The sequence below is a fragment of the Rhyacophila brunnea genome, unplaced genomic scaffold (assembly GCF_057557595.1).
Source record: "Rhyacophila brunnea isolate RB1 unplaced genomic scaffold, BYU_Rbru_1.0 scaffold_18, whole genome shotgun sequence".
In the NCBI taxonomy this organism is placed as follows: Eukaryota; Metazoa; Arthropoda; class Insecta; order Trichoptera; family Rhyacophilidae; genus Rhyacophila; species Rhyacophila brunnea.
Genome location: NW_028232837.1, coordinates 13,432,588 through 13,454,719, shown reverse-complemented (window position 1 = coordinate 13,454,719; position 22,132 = coordinate 13,432,588). Strand labels below are relative to the sequence as shown.

The window sequence follows — 22,132 nt, the reverse complement described above, 5'->3', positions numbered from 1 at the left end:
TTTGTGCGCTCCCTAATTAAATGTGTAGATTCATTATTAACAATCACAAAAACTACAAATGAATTAAAATAATTACCACTTAAGGGGGGACATGCTCGTCGAAGGTCAAAATTGAGTTTTTATTGTATTTTCAAACCATGATCCTGGACACTCCTTAAACGTTGTAGATAATCTATTTATATAATTTTGAAGCCTTATTATCCTTTATAATTATTTTAAACATTTGATCACTGCATACAGTAATTTTGTTACATAAAATAGTATTCTTTTAAACCTCTCGCTCTAATGTTTTAGAATATAGTCATATTTCGGTACATAACTGTGCAGTGGTGTTAAGATTTTTTACATTTATTAGTTTTTAGACGCATTTATAAAACCATTAGTATAATTTATTACGAGATAATTTTTGTAAAATATTCACGATAAAAAAATATATTGATAATCTCTGTGATCCCAAATTTGACAAGAATTAGGCATTTTATTATTCAAAAAATCGGCAAGATTAACACATTTGAAGACGATTCTAAAGATATTCATTATAACCTATGTCTTTGACCATTCAAGTGTGATAAAGATCGTATGAATAATGATTGCTTTATAATAATTATTGACCTAAGAATAAGGTAGTGTTTTTTTGAAATACGCCATTTCTTTTGTCATTCCCCAGCGGTTAAGCTACAACATACGGCCGTAGCCATAAATTGACAAACTATAATTGAAGTAGAGAGTAAAATGATATTAACGCGCGTGTTTGAACATGTACCGTTTAAAAAAAAATAAAAAAAAATTCGCTTAGGTACATGTTCGAATACGCGCGTTAACATAATTTTACTCCCTACTTTAATTATAGTTTGTCAATTTATGGCTACGGCCGTATGTTGTAGCTTAACCACTGGGGAATGATAAAAGTAATAGCGTATTTCAAAAAAACACTACCTTATTCTTAGGTCAATAATTATTATAAAGCAATCATTATTCATAAGATCTTTATCACACTTGAATGGTCAAAGACATAGCTTATAATAAGTATCTTTAGAATCATCTTCAAATGTGTTAATCTTGCCGATTTTTTGAATAATAAAATGCCCAATTCTTGTCAAATTTGGGATCACAGAGATTATCAATATATTTTTTTATCGTGAATATTTTACAAAAATTATCTCATAATAAATTATACTAATGGTTTTATAAATGCATCTAAAAATTAATAAATGTAAAAAATCTTAACACCACTGCACAGTTATGTACCGAAATATGACTATATTCTAAAACATTAGAGCGAGAGGTTTAAAAGAATACTATTTTATGTAACAAAAATACTTTATGCAGTCATCAAATGTTTAAAATAACTATAAAGGATAATAAGGCTTCAAAATTATATAAATAGATTATCTACAACGTTTAAGGAGTGTCCAGGATCATGGTTTGAAAATACAATAAAAACTCAATTTTCACCTTCGACGAGCATGTCCCCCCTTAATATTATAGAAAATTGCTCTTATATTTTGAAAAATTGGAATGTCTAAAAGAATATTTTGAGATTCAAGTTTTGGACGGATGAGATTCATTTAAGAGTACACTAAAAAATACATTTAAAATACAAGAGAAGTCATAGCAGGTTCATTACAATAAATTATAAAACGGTAACAATATGTATATTACATTGTATGCAGAATTAAGGCACTACATTATATAGAAATATAATAACATTATAATAATATCTAAGTAAAGCCTGGCAGTTGTCAGTAAAGAAAAAAACATACAAAACCCATTCAGTATATGTCAAACCTATGAAATGTAGCATATTATAATATATACATATTGAGTTAAGTTCAACAGTACAATTAATTGCAAATACAATTGAACCACTACTAATCAGAATATTATAATGAACATTAGAAAAAGATAAATTAATAACGAATGATAAGTTTTATAACAAAATGTTTATTCCGGCAGGTTTTTTTTTTAATTTTTCAAGATACCCAAATGTATTGATATCCATATGCCTCCTTCCCCAATTATTCCAATTAATAGAGGTTCTACTGTATAGCAACCATTATGTAAATTTTACGTCTACATACTTGCAATACAAATATAAAAAATAAAACCGTTATAGTACGAAGGAATCTCTAAAATCGTTATAGTACGCGAGTGTTTGTAAATGAATATTGCATAGCTATAATTTCTAACAGATAAAATATATAATACGTAATTCAGTGACATAATTATATAATATAACCAACCTTTAATATAGATAAAATGATTCTCTTCGTCAATAATATTGTGATGTCTAATAAGATGGCGAAGGATTATCATTAACATGGTATGTAAAAAGTATAAATCAGTCAAAATGGGACACGTTTACAATATTTAATTTCCCAGCATAACATCGGTACATAATATATGATTCTCCTCTTAACACGATAGTATATTTATACGTTGGGAAATTTTTAATTAAACAGCAGAATACGCTGCACCCGACCATCCGAGAAGCTTCTCTTCAATAGACCACAATGAAAGAGGATCGGGAAACTTAAGAAATGGTTTTTTTATGATGTCAATGCAAGCACATTTTGCTGAAAAACAATGTGACATTTTAAAAGCCATGGCCATATGCAAATAATTTATGGAAATAAGTGGACTTTGCATTACATAGAATGTTACTTTAGATGTGTTCCCATTACAGATGATACAAAACACATAAGACCCATAGAAATGTTCAGTATGCGGAAATATTTTAGACCAACCAATCTAATACAAATTTAAAACACTTCGCCACGACGAAATCCCATTGAGTAATAACCAAACATTGATATATTCTAAATTTCACGCATAATGAATGAGTCACCTCAACGTCTATGATGTTACACATCCATTAATTTGAATCACCACCGTGTGATGTGTTTAAATAAACGTTTTGACTATCTCATCTTGAAGAGGACTAGGACCATGGCAAGGAAAACAGTGACGCTGCTCTGCATGGCGGACGCTCCGGCCACGCGGCATGTGAACGTGTCGAAACGCGTCTCCTTGTCGTACACGATGTTGGAGAACTCCGCCTCTACCAACTGCCCGTCGTAGTACGTGATGAGGTCCTCAAACGGATACTCGTATCCTTGCAGGCACTCGCACTTGTAACCGCCTGTCTCGAAACCTCTGCCCTGAATCGGCACACACTGAAAACAACAAAATAAAATGGTATTATATCGATAAACATAGAGAGAATTCAGTTCAACAGTGTCGCAAGCTTGGCTTTTTCATGCACCCTCGCTATTGGCGGAACTGACTTTGGCTTTTGGGAAATAATAGCCACAAGTAGAATGACAAGGACTTGCGAGTAAATAATTTTAACGGACAACTTTGAGAAATTGAATCATTGTAAAATAATTATAGCAAGAACCTGAACTTGAAATATGTGATTAACTCTGCTTAATACCAAGAGACGGTAGACATATTTCAAGGACATAATGCATAGTCATACTTAGGAGTATACGTGTGTATGGACGTTCGGCGCTTAGCTTACACAATTGAAAAGGGCAACTGCGCATGCACAGCCTTCTATATTCATATAATATATACAGTGGAACCTCTCATAAACAGCAATTCGCATAACGAGCAAAACAAATTGTAAAAAATGGCTCCCTTAACGAGTGACATTTCGCATAACTCATCACGTCACTGACTTGTGCGCTGGGACATTCCGCGCCAGTGCGTCAGTCTGTGTTTAGCACTCTCATTCCGCTAGCATGTTAGTGTCGCTTGTGATCAAACCTTTTTCCAAACTTATGTAATATGTGCAAAAAGAGAAATGCTGAAATTATGGGAAACTGTTGCTTCGTATATTGAGAAGCATCACCCTAATGAGACGGTGGCTATGCGCGCAACAAATTTACTTACAAAAGTAATTTTCTTTGAATAAATGTTACAAATAAAAAAAATTAGGTATTTTTTTCCGGCATGGAATGAATTATCGTATTTTACATTAATTTGTATGGGAAAAATTGTACTAGTAAGATTCTGGAACGAATTATGCTCGTTATGAGAGGTTCCACTGTATGTCCAATAGTAGTAAATCTATGGTCAATCTATAGAAGGCTGCGGAGCCACTAATATTATAAGACAGGACATATTAAAATATTCATACTGATTATTTACATAAATACATAAGACTATTTGAAATGAATAATCATCATTCTTACGGTGTGAATATGTGTTGACAATCTGTCGATGAATATTATGTTGTGAATTTAAACAATGAATGACACTTGACTTATGAGTTATCGTGGTTAATGTGTTGGCATGTAAAAAAAATGTTTTACAGTGTGTCAGAATAGGAATTTTAAAAATGGCACTAATTTCAATCACAATACGAACAATGCGAAATGTAAGTAATGTACATATAACTATTGACCCTCAATAGTGTTTATATACTAAGGGTGACTTTTGTCAGCCCAACTTATGCATTACGCCCCAAGTTATTCATGTAAATAATTTAAAATCACACCAAAATGGCAATAAGTGGTGAAGTTCCTACAGTTACTGCTTGTACTGTTATTAACAACATGGAATTATAAAGTGGCTTGCGGTGGTTGTCGATAGCGTGCACGCTGTGTACGATACAAAATTATTTCAATACATAATTCTATCATTAATTTATTTATACCAGTTTAAAACCAGAAATGAGATTGTTTTTTGTCACGGTTTTGAACAAGTAACAAAACCATCAGAACATTCAACAATAAAAACTGACAACTTATAAAAACATCATGTCAATAACCTGTCGTCTGTAGCTCGATTTCAAAGCACTATACGTGAGGTCACTCACAAAACTCGAAAATGTGTAAATTTACAGAAACTAAAAAAAACATTTTATCACGCGTGAGGTTTATGGTGTGATACGTGCAAAAGTGACCATAGTGAGGATTTGATACATTTTGACAGATTATGCTAATCAACACTTCGTTTTCATCTAAAAATATGCTGCAAGATGCGAGCATTTGTTTCATAACATTTTAAATATGTACTAAGTAAAACCACATCGTATACTTTTTTCCTTTGACACGAGCTTACAGTAAACTCATGTGACGTGATCGTAATGTCTATACTTTTCATTCGAAATAAGTGAAAATATTCCCAATTTTTCGCGCTGTTATATAGGTTACGTGAGAATCCGGAAAAACTAATACCTTATTTCATAAAATTTATGCGTCAGGTTAGAAACTACGAACTAGTAAGTCAGTGAAAATAGGAGGATGTACTCACGTAGGAAGTTTTCTTGTCACATTTGTGAGTACCCTTGAAGGCATTGGGCACATAGTAAGTATCAGGACACTGGTTTATATCCAGCTGCAGCAGATCCATCGTCACAGCAACCACACCCCTACAAATCAAATTAAAAAAAATTACAATTCGTTGCCAATGTTAAAATTTTATGAATTGCGCTGCAAAAAATAGAGAAAAAACTTGATCTTTCTTTATACTTATGTTTTCAATGTTTGAAACAACACATACCAAGACCCCTCATAACTAACTTGCCCTGCACCAAACTCGGTCTTCATCGATCGTATCTCGAGACCCTACGTTTGGTGTGAAGCATCAGCAGTTTTTTAAACCTGGTAATGTTTCAGGAGCAGATACCCAAGTCTCCCACACTCTCAAGTGAGCTTTGACTGAATTTACTGAGTTGACGTAAGTTAATAAAAAGTGCCATGGGAGAGAAAGGCACATAAAACTAACATAAATGTAAATGAATGTTTGAAACAGCACGAATCATGCCAAATTATTATAATTATATACATTGCTTTGCAAATAGAGACGATTCTGCTTAATTGGGATGGCCACTTATTTAGGCCAAATCTCAAGGAACTGAAACCAAACCAAGGAACCAACAGTAATTACCATCGGTTAAATGGGACAGTAAATTTAAGATCACAATACTGAGTGTGGTAGGGTATTAAAGGGTGGAGGTAGGCTGGAAAATTTGATTAAGGCCTGCCTAAACCAAACAATAATACACAAAAAATATCTAAAATCATGTATGATTTAATGACATAATTTTAGATATGTTTTATTTATAGCTAGAAGAATATTTTCTATTATGGTTTGTTTTAGGCAAGGTTTAATTGAATTTTAAAAACTAACCGATACCATCTGCAATTTGTATTTTTAGTTCAATGAAAACAAATGTACGACTGACAAAATTTAATGTGTACTATTTATATCGGATCTCCACAACCTATAGAGATCTCCACAACTAGTAATTAACCACATACTCGTTAATCTCGGCGAAGTAGATACAACTCACGGTAGGAACACTGAATAACACTGCTGGTATAACAAAATCTACTACATGGCATATCGTATGACAAGAAAATCAACTGCGTGGGGAATTGACATTACAGGAATTTGTTGAAATGCAAGCTTACAAAAACAAAAGACAGATTACACTTGATACATTTTTGCAGAATAAAATACTTATTATTTAATTTTAGAATTTACTATTCTCCTGGCGATTGTATAGAGATAAATCATTTTTTTTGTTGATAATAATCCTTATAGCTTTTCGTATGTTTGAAACTTTTTTAACATATAAATAACTGTGATCGTAACATAACACATTGTTTTACTTTTATGTCACTTGTACTCAGAGGTATAGTTCTAAATAAAAAAATCACGAAGCGTTGATTAATTATAATATTTTAGGGAACAGGTTGGGGCCATTGCATTCAATCTTCAGCACCTCAATACTTTCATTTGATGTATTTAGTGTAGCATTCTTTATTGAACATACATAATTGAAAACACCTCAAAAACATACCTATTAGAAATATTTCTACAAAATGAGACTTGAACCCACAGCCATCGCCATCCGTGTGCTGTGCTTTAGCAAACTCTGGAAAACTGGAGGGAAACTGTTTTGGACAAGCCTGAATGGAGACAGATGCTAGAGGAAATAGTCGAAGACTCACATACTGCAGGAAACAAATTGAACACTCACTTGAACTCCAGCTTGACCTTGACACTGTCCCAACCGAAGAAAGGAACCGCATATGTGATGACCCACTTCTGCAGTTTACCCTTGCAATCGAAATAGGGCGTGGTCCAGTGGCCGTGCTTGAGATTGGCAGCCTGGTACGAGTTGGGATAGTGCTCATATTTCTTCAGCGACTCTCCCGTTTCATTGTAGCGGATCTTGATCTTCATGTGGAACTTCTCGAGATCATCGAAGTTGGTGGACCATCTCTGTTTGAGGAACTGGAACCATGGCTTGTTTGTATAGACTTCCTCTGCAAAACAATTCATAACATATCAGAATTATTAACTGTCACACTTGGGCTTTATGGTATTTTACGGTGGATGGCAGAAAACTCGACATGATTTTAATTCAAGCGGTAAGTAATTGATAACTAGGTACCTACTTTATTGACGGTCCGATCTGACACATTTATTTTGGTGGTAATTTACACTTTCGACAAAGCACATTTATATGAAAATTATACACGGTTATAGAGTTGATTTTTTATTTATAGAAAGGGACTCGAAATTACAACATGTTCTCTCATCCCTGAAAAAAAACAAGCCTGGAAAAGTTACATTTTTGAATCAGATGCTTGTTCTCGATAGCATAGTCGAAGGAAACTGGTCCCTTCTCATACAAATTCAAAAGTGCCTGTTGGTCGCTTTCGCCAGAGAGCAGCGCATCTCACTAAAAAGGCGCGAATTTCAAACAAAAATAAAACTGGCTTCATTCAGGTCGATCAATGACAATTACATCTTACCGATGTATTATTACGATGCTAACACTACATACCATGAAAAAATAAACTGATCGACGAGTAAAGTTTACCAATCAGTCATTATTGTCAAATGTTATATATGGAATATCAAGCCCGTACACCAAGTGACTCAGCTTTAGACACTATATTATAACCAACCTGTAGAATTGAGCCTGGCGACATCTTCGAGCTTAAACTTCCTGGTGTTGAGTTGAGTTTTATACGCGTAGGGGGCGAAGAATGTTCGGTTGGTAAACTTGTTTCTATCCCAGTACGTTCCGGCAGACCAGATCTTAGTGTCCCCCATCATGAGTGCTAAAGTTTCACCCATCATCTGATCTTCTGACAGCGGTTTATCGGCCACCCTCTTGCCCGAATACACTTCTTTAGGATCAGAAATCTGAAAAAGACAACATAATATTATATTTACAGCATTTGTTGAATTTTACTACCTTTATCAAAGAGAAATATAATTCAGTTTATTCAATTTCTTATTAAAACTCTTCTGTCGTATTCACCATATTCGGCTGCACAAACCCAGGTTTCTATCTTCACTTGTAAAATCATAATTTTTGACAAAGTGGTTTGTAATCTTCACCATAGATTTAAAATATTTTAAAACATGTGTAGCGTGACTTGACAGCGTAGAATGGAGACGGTTAACATTAATTTACAGGTCAAGTACAGTAGACTCCCGATTATCCTGGGCTATTGGTGGGGAGAGGTGGCACGGATAAACGAAAAACAGGGATAATTCAAACTACACTTAATATACTACATATTATACATTTCTAAAGCAGACAATTATTTAAAATGTTTAATACTCATTATTTATTAAGAAAATCTGGGATTTTGATTTGTTTGCCATCTTTTAATAATTCTCTAATATCTATTATACCGTTATATTCGAATTCTCATTGGTCGATGTACTCCAATAAAGTCGTGCCAACAAAAGTCAGTGCCATGTTGTGTTATGCGTCACTCATTATTTGAAAAACTGGAATGAATCATATTCTAACATGAATCATATTCTAACCTAACCACTCCTCAATATTTCGTCACTGTTCTGGCAGGAGACACTAATTCGAAAAAATGACATATTGAGTTAGTTATACCAAAATGTTCCTTATTTCAAACTTTACCGTCTGGAAACCTTCTTAATAAATAAACAGTCTTTATTTTAAAGTCATCCTTTTTACGATTACTTAATAAACTCACATGATAGACCATTATTTCAAACTTTTTAACAACTTCAAAGTCAAATTACTCAAAACTAGTATTCTCCAGTTAGTGTGTTCTGCCGGAACAGAGACGATTTTCTCTATCAACATTTTCAAAGCCATGTAAATTTGCCATTAGTCCACATATTTCAGATAGGCGCGATGGAATCCAAAAAATCACTGTCTACATTTGGTAAAATTTTCCTCCACGATCCAACGAGTGTTATTGGTTTTATTTTGTACCAAGATTGAGTTACTCCATGTAACCGCATCCAGTATTGTCATTTTTTTTCCAGAATTTAATCAAATCATCATTTTCGTTACAGAGATTTTTAAGGTCATTACGGTAATGTCATTTTATTAATGAGATAATCCCTTGATACATGGGTTGAATTAAAGATGGAACATTAGGTGGTAAAAATTTTGCAACATTGTCCGTTTTCAATTAGCTTTTATTTGGATGAGAAGGAGCATTATGTTTCTAATAACAGCACTGCTTTCTGTGGCAACCCTTACTTTTCAAAAAATCTCTCACTTCTGGAACCTATTTAGTTTTGAACCAATCTTCAAAGATCCATCCATGCTCCTTTCTGGTGGTTGTAATAATCAATAGGAAAATTTCTTATTGCGTGTACACATGCACTTATAGAACACGTAAACTTGAAAGCAAATTTAATGTTTACGAAAGCAAGCGATTTAAAAAAAAAATTAAGTTTATGCACAGATAATCCGCACAAGGATAATCGGGAGTTTACTGTAATTAAAATTGTATATATAGATACCTGTAAAAATGCGCTGATGAAGTTCGCCAGTCTGACAGCCATCTTGGCCTCATTGGCAAACTGGTCTTCGGCGCCAAAACTGAGGTCACCGTGCAGTTCCAGGTCTTGCGGATGATATCTGGAAAAAGTCAATATGTGGAGCCATTGTGACATTTGTGGAAATGCTGTTAAAAAATAATGTCTCAAAAATGGGAGATTAAGGTATGTAGAGGCCCTACGCGCTGACTTATTTTGAGGTCCTGTGTTAGAAATTAAACTGATAAACTTTTAAGAAAAACAATATACCTAGTTATAAAAATTCAAAAAAATATTTCGTAAACTTACATTTAATAATTTAATACATAATTTGTGTAAAGTGATGGACTTTTCAGAGATTTGGCCAGTACTGGCTTCTGACAGTCCTATAAACGAAAGAATTTGGCTAAAATAAATATTATTTTATATTTCTGTAGTTATACATAATTGATTCGATTTAAGAATCGTAAAATGAAACTGACTACCTGCTGAGACAAGTGTTCTGCGAGTGAGCTGTTTCTAAGAATGCCACACGGCACCTCCGCCACGATAATTTCAGATAAAGAGAAAGACTACGATAAGCGACAGGCGCTGACGATGAGATATCGTCACATGACGCTCAATAGAGGTGATAGATGATAGATTTGGAGGCCTTTTTGCAAAATTTTGCCTGCGCTATAAACAGGTGATGGACACTTTGTTTAGATTTGTTGAACTTTCTGACGAAACAAGTACCTCATGAAGGAAAATACCCACTGGCTCTCAAATAACTATAAAGCTAATTGTTTTTTGAGGGCATAAGGCAAAACTTCGCCATGTTTCTCCTTCTTTCTCCTAAGATGCAGAACTAACGAGCCGTTGGTGATGCCAATTGGAAGGACAATACCTCTGTTCAACCAAAGCGCTTTAGATGTTGATATATTCCTATGTGAGTGTTGTTTTATAAATCCTTAAAATAGGGTCTATTTTGCTCATTCGGTGTATTTCCTTTCCTTGTATCTACTTAATAATTTTTGTATTTACTCTTTATACTGTTTTAGCACTATTTCTTTGTTTTTAAATGTCATGTTGTAAACGTATTGAATTTGTAATTCGTAAAATTCACTATATGTAAATAAATGAATTTAGAATGTTCGCCACCTAAGTAGAACATACGACCATGATCAGCAAAACATGTTATTACAATAATTGCAGTAACTTCTTACTTGGTGCAATTGAAAGACTGTACTCCGTGAATGAACCTCAACACTTGATCAATGTTCATCTTGCTTCCGTGCAGGGAGGCGGGACCCGTAGTGTAGTTCTGATACTCATAATACCGCTCCAGATACAGCATCCTGATGAACGGGTGCGCCTTCTCCCATTGGACTGGCATTTTCTGCACCCCTGGAAAGAACAAAATCTCATGTGTAAACTGCCGATTAATTGTAAACAGAATTTTTGAAAGCGTAATTAATTGTATTAAGCCAGCCCTCTCTTCATAAAGACGACTTCACGGTAGCCTCGATGCAGCAACTACAGAAAAATTTACGTTGTCACAGGGAGATACGAGGGTGGGTCAATAAGTCCTTAGAAAAGCCGACAGGTGGCGCGACTAGTACTGTAAGCGGTTTGTTTTCATGCAGCGGCACTACCGATTCAGTATGCTGCGAAGTTTCAAATCAGATTGGTCGGGTTGTTGTGTGTTTCTCGTACATTTAAAAAAAAAAATTGCTTGTTTACAAAAAATGGAGAAAATTGAGTTTAGAGCTGTTATTAAACATTTTAATATAAAAGGGTTAACAGCAAAGGAAATAAAAAATGAGTTGGATTTAGTTCAAGGCACATCTGCTCCTTCACTTGCAACTATTTATAACTGGTTAAATGAATTTAAACGTGGTCGTACATCAACAAAGGATGAACCACGCTCAGGACGTCCTGTAGAGGTGACTACACCAGAAATGATCAATAAAATCCACGATATGGTGTTAAGTGACCGAAGATTAAAGTTGAGTGAGATAATTGAGGTTACAGGGATCTCAAAAGGTAGCGTCATTTCTATTTTACATGACAAATTGGGCATGAAAAAAATTTCTGCAAGATGGGTGCCGCGTTTGCTCACAGTCGACAATAAACGCAATAGGGTGGTGGCCTCTAAAGCCCTGTTGTCGCTCATGCAACGCAATCCGGATGAATTTTTTCGTCGATTTGTGACTGTAGATGAAACATGGATACACCACTATACTCCTGAGACGAAAGAACAGTCAAAGCAGTGGATTGCGAAAGGCGAACCATGTCCAAAGAAGGCAAAAACCGTAAATCAGCTGGTAAGGTTATGGCTACTGTATTTTGGGATGCACGTGGAATTATTTTCGTTGACTATTTGGAAAAAGGAAAAACAATAACAGGGGATTATTATGCATCTTTATTGAACCAGCTAAAAAACAAGATTGAAGAAAAACGGCCTCATTTAAATAGGAAAAAAATCCTCTTTCATCAGGACAATGCCCGTGTTCACACATGTTTACGATCAATGGCTAAAATTGAAGAATTGAAGTTCGAATTGGTCGACCACCCACCGTATTCGCCAGATTTAGCCCCCAGTGACTTTTTCCTTTTCCCAAACTTAAAAAAAATGGCTAAGTGGACAACGTTTTTTTCAAATGAAGAAGTCATCGATCGGACAAATGCTTATTTTGAGGACCTTCCGAAAACTTATTTTTCTGACGGCTTAAAAAAAATTGAGAAACGTCTAACCAAGTGTATTGAGCTCCAAGGAGATTATGTTGAGAGAAAAAAAAAAAACAAAAAAAAAAACTGTTTTAATGCTTTTTTCTAAGGAATTATTGACCCACCCTCGTATGTCAACATTGCTAATGTTTCCCATTCTGAAATCAAAAACCCATGCTCTTATTTTATAAAATAACGTCGGTGTTCTATATAGAAAAGTGTCGTTCATGTACGACTGACTTGAAACATATGAGAGACTTTCCATAAGTCAGTCACACACCATCATATAAGCGAATGAGTTTTGACTGACTCGTGACATCCATTCAGCCACCGTTCGTCATAAACAACCTGCTAACACAAAGGAGTCAGGCAGACGAGAACAAAAAGTTAGGGAAGTGACTCGGAAGGTGAAATATAAGGGAAAAAAGTTGTTCATCATGATTCAAATGAACTAAACAATCAGAACTATTGATGGAATGTAATTGAAGTGAAGACATAAATTGATATTTAAGTGACTCATTTCATATGACTAATTCGGTAATAGATATATTACACACCCTTTTTGAACTATCACAAAATCCACCATTACACATGCGTAAAAAGTTATTAAAATAATACTACATAATATAATGAATGTTTCTTACATCCTATTTTCAGGCAGTCAAAGTTATTATAGAACTGCTCGTCGGTGGCTCTTTCCACTATCTCTCCCAAGTAAGGCCTCCGCACCACACTGGGCAGCCTCCAACCCGGCTTGCATCTGCACTGGTAACCGCCTCTTCGATACCCCCAGCCGTGTATAGGTTCACACTGAAATATGATATTGAAAATAGATTTGCACAAAAACAATATGCATTTGGAGTCTACTGTTGCTACTTAATAGATTTTTACAGCACTATTTCATTATAGGTACTACGGTTAATTTTATGACAACTACATCTTAATTAATTCAACTGTTGCGACACGTAGAAAGCTGATGGCTTAATTCCACCATTGTTGACTCGGACCATTATGAATAATTCATAAATAACTGTTATATCCAGCGATTCAGATATCAATCGGATCGTCTTCACGTTTGTCACAATTGTCTCGTAACGTATCCAGTGTTGTTTCTCTTATAAACTATACGTAGACCAAAAAATATCTTTCAGTGGGTTTACTAAACATAAACTGCAAGGCACATAGATATTTCTAATCATATCCTTATAGTCTGTTTATTTCTATTACTATGGTAACTGATACCAGTGGCGAAGGGTGACTTTTGGAAAGAGGTAAGCTGTGGAGATCAGAGAAAAAGAGCACACTTGTCAGGTAACTTACGGGAAATAAGAAGATAATACTTACGATATTACTACTGATGAATAGGTGCACACTAATGACAACGACACACTGGTCATAGGTTTCACCGCTGAATTTGTCAAATTATTTAAATCACTTATGGCAGTAGAATTCCACGCATACTTTCTTTACCAAACAATACGCATCGCCAACAAAAAAGTTTGTTTAATGTATAACTGCCAGTTAAAAACAAATATTTATCATTTATAAATTGTTGTGAAAATGTCTAATATAAGTTTTTTTGCTGTATTCAAATCTAAATGAACCCTTGGAAGGTCAAGCTTTGATAATTTTTAAATGCAATCGTTCGCACATTTTCTACCGGGACACTACACAATTTAATAAATACTTATATATTTAAAGCACTGGCGAATGATTTCGGTACAATATGAGATAATTTATCCACATTCACAGTAACACAATGAATTTTGTATTATAAAATAAACCTTTACCATCAAAATGACATAAACTGTGAATAGCATGTTATGTTTGTCTATGACTGAAGTAACCTAAATAATAATCGCGAATTAATACAATATTTATTTTTAATAACAATTTATAAATTATATGTGATCGAACACAATAGTTATTATTTTTTTTAATCATCCTTATTATTTATTATTTGCTTTTAAAGATAAGCAAAGACAATAAACAAATCAACATTTCGAATAAGCTTGTCTGTTAACGCTTCTGAGTCTCGAACAAAAACCCAGACATGCATGAAGTTGGCAACTGAATTTCGGTAGAAAATTCGGCTTGGATTATCGTTGAAATAATTCTAAAAATAGCACTCACGTTGGACGTTCCGTCATTTATTTTTGTTTCGAAACATGACTAAATTAAAAGCTCTACTTATAAATAACGACGATAGATGGCAATCAATATTTTTATTATAACCTACAATGTCCTACAATATAGATATTTATTTATATAAATTAAATACTTGAAAATAGAAGGTAAGCTTTAAATAATCGCTTAGTATGGAGCCTTCGCCACTGACTGATACAACAGGAAAACACAAATATGTCTTATTATCATATTATTTTTGTAAATAAAAAAAGATTACAGGAAATTGGACATCTTTTGAGTTGAATTATATTAAGGATGTCATCCGAAGGATAAAAGGCACAAATCACCAAAAAGACCAGACTTCTTCATAGATCAGAAGGCCAATGAAATACTGCAATCCCTGTGACTATGGAAGTAAAGGGAGCTGATGGCAGACGGAATGGGATTGGAGAAATTTCCTGGAAGTGACTAAGACCTACATTGGGTTGTAGCGATTGGTTGTGCAGGTTGATTGCGGAGGATACGTTATGGACATGGTCGCGATAAGGGAAATTTCACAACCCACTATCAACAACAAAATAAATGTCATACATAAAATAGTAGTAATATAACTTTGCAATAAACTGAAAAAATAAACTAAAATACACACTATTGGTGCAAGTAAATCCATGCACGTGTACACGCGGTATTACCCTAATAAAATTATGCATAATATGCACTGAAGTAGGCTGTAGTAAAATAAATACATATTACAGTTTAGCCATGGCTCAGAACTTATTGCTTTTAACTTGCTACATCTACACAATTGAAAAAATGTCAGTTCTCTCAGTGCGGTTTCTGGGATCTTAAGTTTTATTTTAACAAACTATCTACCTTCATTGTAGGCTTAGTTTAGTGAGACTAAAATCTTTCGATTCAATTATCTCAATGATTTTCTACATACATACTACAGTCAGACTCCGGGACGGCAACGGCGAATGGAAGAGAGCAGAGAAAATTTGTTTACTCAGCTTAGTATCCTCGTTGCGTACAGATTGTTGGTATATTTGAAAAATGAGAGGATGGAGAAGATTGTTAGTTACTCACTTCTGTAGTTTCCTTTTTACATCGTGCCGTGTCAGCAAACTGATTGGGACCACTGTTTCCTTCGCCCTTCGGACATTGATTTATATCTATTCTTTCGTAATCCAATTCCAACACTGCAATAGCTGTATATCTATAATTAAGAAAAACAAAACAATATTACAGTAAAACCTCCATTATCGGATGTACAAAATAAATAATTGTTTTTTGAAGCAAGTTTTTGTCTAATAAATATTATGGTATTGACACATTGATGACTTTGGATATAAAAAAAACCATACAGTCATGATATAAAGAAGCCGATGAGTGTATTTTGTATGATTAATTTGCAGAAAATCTAAGTAAAGATATGAAAATTCTGCAGTGGGGTACAAAACCAGTAAATAGCGTGTAACCATATTGGTGTGTGCTAATTCATCAAGCAGACAGAGACTCCCTTTAATTCTTATTGGGAAATCGAAGAATCCCAGGTGTTTTAAAAATATATGAAGTCTTCCATTTCCATAATTATAATCATTAGAAAAAAACATTGATGAAAGATGAGATTTTTAAACGATGGTATGAATAACAATTCATTCCTGAATTCCTGAATGAAAATTCTAAATAAAATTATATAAACGGAGGAAAGTATTATTACTCGAAAATGCACTGTCACACCCGTCAGAGGAATGATTAAACCAGATTGATGCAATGTTTAAAGTAAAACATCTTCCACTAAATGTCACGTCTATAATACAACCGATGACTCATGGTGTAATATAAACATTTACATCCTTCGACAACTATCGTTAATATAATGAAGAATTAGTTATGAAGTTCCACAAGAAAATTGATTTAAAGGACTGTTGGTACAAGACATGGCAGCAGAGAATTTGAATTATGTAGATGTGCCAACATTGAACAAATCATGGAATAAAAATTTGAAAAGACAGTTTACAGTTTCTTTCAATTATTCGGATAAATCTGGACCATCTCACTCTCCATTTGGTCCGGATCATCAAGGTTCTACTATAATACAAATAAAATTGCTACTAAGAGAAGGAAGCTTTAAGCAGATATACAAAATTATGGCACAGCAATGTTTGGCCAATGCGTTTCATATTAATGAATAAGCAAGTATGTACCATGTAAACGCCTGTTCAATTTATGTTGACATTTAGAAACCATGTGCCCGATGCATGGAATGTAACAAATCGCTATACACTGTTTTTGTATCGGTTTTTGAATGGATAGTGAAAAAGTTTAAACAAATGTGGTACATAAGAATGTGAATATAGAACCTGTGATAGGCGATAACCTTACTGACATTTACGAGTATTCACGCAAACAATAACCGAAAAACTTAGTTTACATTGCAAGCATTTGAAATTTTTATCATATCGATTATCGATAATAATTGTATTATTCACAACGCTGAGTGCTGACATTTACTTTCGTAAACACACAATATCTCTGTCAATATAAGAATTTATTGTCATGTCAATTAAAAAACATATGAATCCATTATACCTTATTAGGTATACATTCTCACCACAGCTAACCTCTAGGATGTTGAGAATTATCATTATTTCATTCTGGTGTATACGAAAACCTTTAAAAAAAAACTGTCTCCCACAGGTGGGGCTTGGCTTCAAACCCTTTCCTTGCCTGCTACGGTTGTGGTGCGTGGAAATGCAATATGGCAAATGGGCTCAATTTACCGAGAGCTTACCGCGGAGAAACGTCAGATTTTTTTACTCTATACTTGAAAGTATCTAAACGCCACTTTTTGAGCATAGACAACCATGGCAAAACCGTTATTAAAAGCGTAGACAATAAGTACGGTCACAGAGAATAGTGAAATATTTTAAATAAACTTAATAATTAACAATACAATTATTACGTTGGCGACAATACCTATGTAATAAAATATGCAAGATCCTATTTCTTTCGAGCGTTGGTTATATTTTGGCTTTTTTTTAAAAATAAAGCTACCTCTTTGTCAACCTTGTAAATGGCTAATTTTGAAACAATAATAATTAATGTCGTCTACGAAAGCCGACGATAAACGCGGTTGCAATGCAGATACACTTATTTACATATTCCCAAGTTTTTTCGTCGGCCTTCAAGACAAGTAATAAGATAGTAGTTATAATATATTAATTTGTAGTCTACCCCTAGATTGAACGCATAACCGAGAAAATTAAGATTAAAAAAAAATTACGAGGTTAGTTTGGTATATTTAATATGAAAGATAACACGCTTCATGAATATTTATGATAGGTATATTATGCCGAAACGTAAATTTTAGGTAGGAAAAGTGGCTTTTTAATGAAAATCAGTGACGTTTAATTTCAACCAGTGTGAGCCGTTTTATCGAGGCTGTATTGACCGGGCCATTTGTTTGTGGAAGCGAAATGTTTTCGTGGGGCTAATAAACTGGAGCCTGTTTTATTTATTATACATTTAATTAAATGAATACGAAATACTGACTACGGATATATATTATAATCTTATAAGAACAATCACTAATCAAACAAAAGCCATCCGAGCCATTTTCACTCGTATTTCTAATTTTATTGATAAAATTTGAGTCGGAATTATCTGAAATAATAACAATGTTGTTTAGTTAACATGGCTAAATTTTATATAAAAAATATTGTTATCTATAACGTTATTTTGAAAAATGTTCCTTATTTTCGCATAACTATTTAGAGCGTTTTTATACGAAGGTTTAAGGCTTGCACAAACCAACGCGAATATTCACCAAGTACCAGGTCAAAATATCCCGAAAAAAGCACCCGCCATCGGTACGGAAGGTCCGGTCAAAAGAGTCTCACAAAATGCCAACGCCGCTGTAATGCTCCCTACCTACCTGTTGTTAATGAACAAACGAAACATTTATTCATGCAGGAGATCTAAAGATACAATGAAAGCCATCAATTTGTCATATATTTGGCTATTTTTGAGACTCTTTTGACCGGACCTTCCATATCGATGCGGGTGCTTTTTTCATGGTAAATGCGAATGGATGGCAGTGTCGAAGACAAATTGTATCAATGATAATATAAAATTATTGATATATTTGAATGCTCGATACCGAAACATCAAACAATCGCAGCGCTCCATATTGAACATTGTAAGATAATAACTTAATTCCCTTCCGAAATCTGTGCGTTGCGTGCTCTTTCCCGTAAGCCAATACGAGCTTGATTGGCGAATATTCGCTTTGGTGTGTGGACTGCATTATGCACGAATGTCTTTGTGTCAAAGGTTACTTTATAATTATTTAAATTTTATGAAATGCATTGGCGAACTCCATTATGCTATACTGATTTTTGAAAACAGCGAATTTTATTAATTTAAAATGTTTGAATTTTATACATTGTAAATGATTTTTATATTTGTACTTATTGTCTACGCTTATAATAGCGGTTTTGCCATATAATAGCGGTTTTTCCATGATTGTCTATGCTCAAAAAGTGTCGCTTAGATGCTTTCAAGTATTGACAAAAGAAATCTGACATTTATCCAGGGTAAGCTGTCGTAATATAGAGCCGGCAAATGTTCTTTGCAGTGATTTTTAAATGGGTTATAACTAATAACTTACGTGGGATATTCAATATGTCTGAACTGCGTGTGTCTGGGGTATATATCTGCAATCGGTGCGACAACGCTGACGAGCCACTTGTTTGATCTGCCGCAGTCGAAATAGGGTCGAGTCCATTTCACCGGGCCTGGAAATTCATCAGCGCCACGCGGACCGTGGAATGTGAATGTTTCATTTGTGTTGTTGGCATATCTGATTTCAACTTGATATGTCGTCTTAGTGTCGTGCCTCTCCCCGACGACGTCGGGAAGCCATTGTTTGAACCATTCGTTGATCCTGTAATAGTCCGTCGTGTAATCGTCCGAGAGAGTGTCCCCGGGAATGGCGCCGAGATCTTTAACGGTGAACGTATTCAGCGTGGAAATCTTCTGAAGGTGGATCGGATCGTTGAAGTCGTCGGCGCGGTACGTCCGCGGCGCGAACCTCGGCATCGTCTTGTTGAAAAATCCTCTGTAAGACGACGTGTATGACATGTTCGGCGAGAAATAAATCGCACTGGCGTTGACGGAAGGATTCGACGAAACGTCGGCGACCGTCGACAGAAAATAGTACATCATGCCCGGATCGTAGGTATCGTTTATCGCCGGTCTGATAAACCTGGACTGCAGAATGTAACTCCAGTAGAATGAGCGACTCAGCGCCAAATTATGTAGATGCAAGAGGTCAGTTCGATTCGGGAACACGGGGTTAATGTTAATGTCTTTAATTTCGGGCAAGTGGGATATGGAATCTTCCGGTAAATAAAGGTCGCCGAGATGCATTATGGCACAGTTGTCTGCGGTCACTCTGTCCATTTTCGCCTGAACTACGTCAAAGTTGTCTCTCGATTGCCACTCATACTGGCCATTGACGCCCATCCAGCACAAACAAAATATTACGGTCGTTTTGAGAATCATTTTGACAGTCTTTTCAATATTTGTTAATAAAACTAGCATTAATTACACTTCTTCATTGCACTTGTGAATTGCTGTAGTAAAAATAAACAAAAACATTGATAAAATAACCGTTTACTAACACCACGCCCCACTTGATGACACCGATCCCAGCGTTGATTCACAAACACAAATGACAAACAAGAAACGGTGTTACTAGCTACATGAAATTTTCAAAATTCTGTACGTCATATTATTATATAAATTATTTTATTTTTGATTTTCAAAACCAACAGTAGATTGACGAAATTATTGCATTCATTGACTTTATGTTTCAGGTTTAAGCAGGGCTTTTTTTAAAAAAAAAAAGGTGCCGGAACTCACTTCATGTCAAGCTTTTTACTAAATAAAATTATATTCAAATGTCACTTAAGAGGACGTTCTACAGAATTGGCCATGAGAATTGAAAATATGATTTTTTAACATGTGGTCCATAATATCTGGTCTACTAGTTAATTTAAAAAGGTCGTGTCAAAGTTGTTTGTGTTAATAAATTTGCTCTGTGACTGATCCGACTCATATTTCACATTTATTTCATCAGGGCTGTCGAAGACATAAATCATAATATATATTTATAATTTTAAATTTTTATTTATAATATATATTATTTAAGTTTTGTGCATCTAATGCCGGGTCCACACTGGCAACAAGTTAATTTGCTGGCAACCTCGTTAGATTTTACGATAATTATTGTAAAATTTCTTAAGCAATTATGGTAAGTATCGTAAAATTTAATGAGGTTGCCAGCAACTTGTTGCCAGTGTGGAAATGGCTTAATATCCACTGTGGTTCACGTAGTGGCATGGACCTGGGGTTAGCTAATTCAGGAAGTCAACACCCATGATAGAATTTTTTCCAGTTTTGGTTGCATTATATTCCAAAACTCTTCTGTAAAAATCGTTTCCGAGTTTATAAATGGAAATTTCTCGGTGTACATAGTAAACAAACCTACGAATAAAAAAAGACAAAAAGGAACATACTGATTCATCGCAGTAAAATCTGGTAATCAAATTCGCCATTTTGAAAAGCGACGATTTTGCGTAAACAAATATCACGTGGTCTGTACGTGTGCGGCAAACTTCGAATGTGTTTGTATTTTTGTGCAAAGTGCGAATGTAATGTTTTCAAATAATTGATATGGATTAATTATACCATCGTATTATTTTCTCGAAATCATAAACATACTTTAATAGTATTTGAGTATCAACCTATGTTCAATTTGAATTGGGTTATAATAATAATATACCCGTATATATATCAATAGTATGTTTGCTACAAAATCCACCCAAGTTATCAGTACGTACTTGCACAGGTTTGATTAAAAACCATGATGAAATTAACATTTAAAAAATATGAATGGTTAATATTATTTTGACAGCCCTGTTTTCTGATCGGCTTCATCTCGCAGGTGTTCATAAAATAATAATAATTCTCCGCTCGGCAGAAATTATCAGTAATAATAATAATATTTCTTGAAATAAAATCTCCGATGATTAGTGATTTTTGCGAAAAGATCGATTTAAATTGACGTAGTTACGACGCCGAGGTCCTTTTTATACTGAATTATATTTGAACGGCGGGCTCTTCAGCGGGCCCTTAAATGAAATTTAAAGGAGCTATGCCACGAAGCGAACAAAAAAAGGTTGATTTTTACGATAATTTTTTATTTTAGTCAAAACAAAGCTACAGAAACAATAAAATACATACATTATATTTGAAATATATTGTACAAATAAGACTAAATAAGACTAACTTTAAAATATAATTGTAAATACATATGTAATGTATTTATTTACGAACTTGAATAAAAGTTTAGAGTGATTTCCAAAGTTTTTTCCAATTCTCGTCTGATACATCATCTCGATTCCTTTTCTTAGTGTTAGAGTCTAAGGCCGATTGT

At 34.4% G+C, this 22,132-nt stretch overlaps 1 protein-coding gene across 1 annotated transcript; it reads right to left on the bottom strand.

Moving 5' to 3' along the window:
• Positions 1 to 1,967: 1,967 nt before the first annotated feature.
• On the bottom strand, positions 1,968 to 20,363 carry LOC147073232 (uncharacterized). The gene is made up of 9 exons (XM_085945276.1): positions 19,301 to 20,363; positions 15,715 to 15,844; positions 13,146 to 13,311; positions 10,998 to 11,178; positions 9,778 to 9,895; positions 7,935 to 8,175; positions 6,998 to 7,286; positions 5,263 to 5,380; positions 1,968 to 3,176 (listed from the first exon to the last, which is right to left on the bottom strand). Exons 1-9 carry the CDS (start codon positions 20,233 to 20,235, stop codon positions 2,922 to 2,924), a joined length of 2,433 nt encoding a protein of 810 aa, XP_085801402.1. The 5' UTR covers positions 20,236 to 20,363; the 3' UTR covers positions 1,968 to 2,921.
• Positions 20,364 to 22,132: the final 1,769 nt, after the last annotated feature.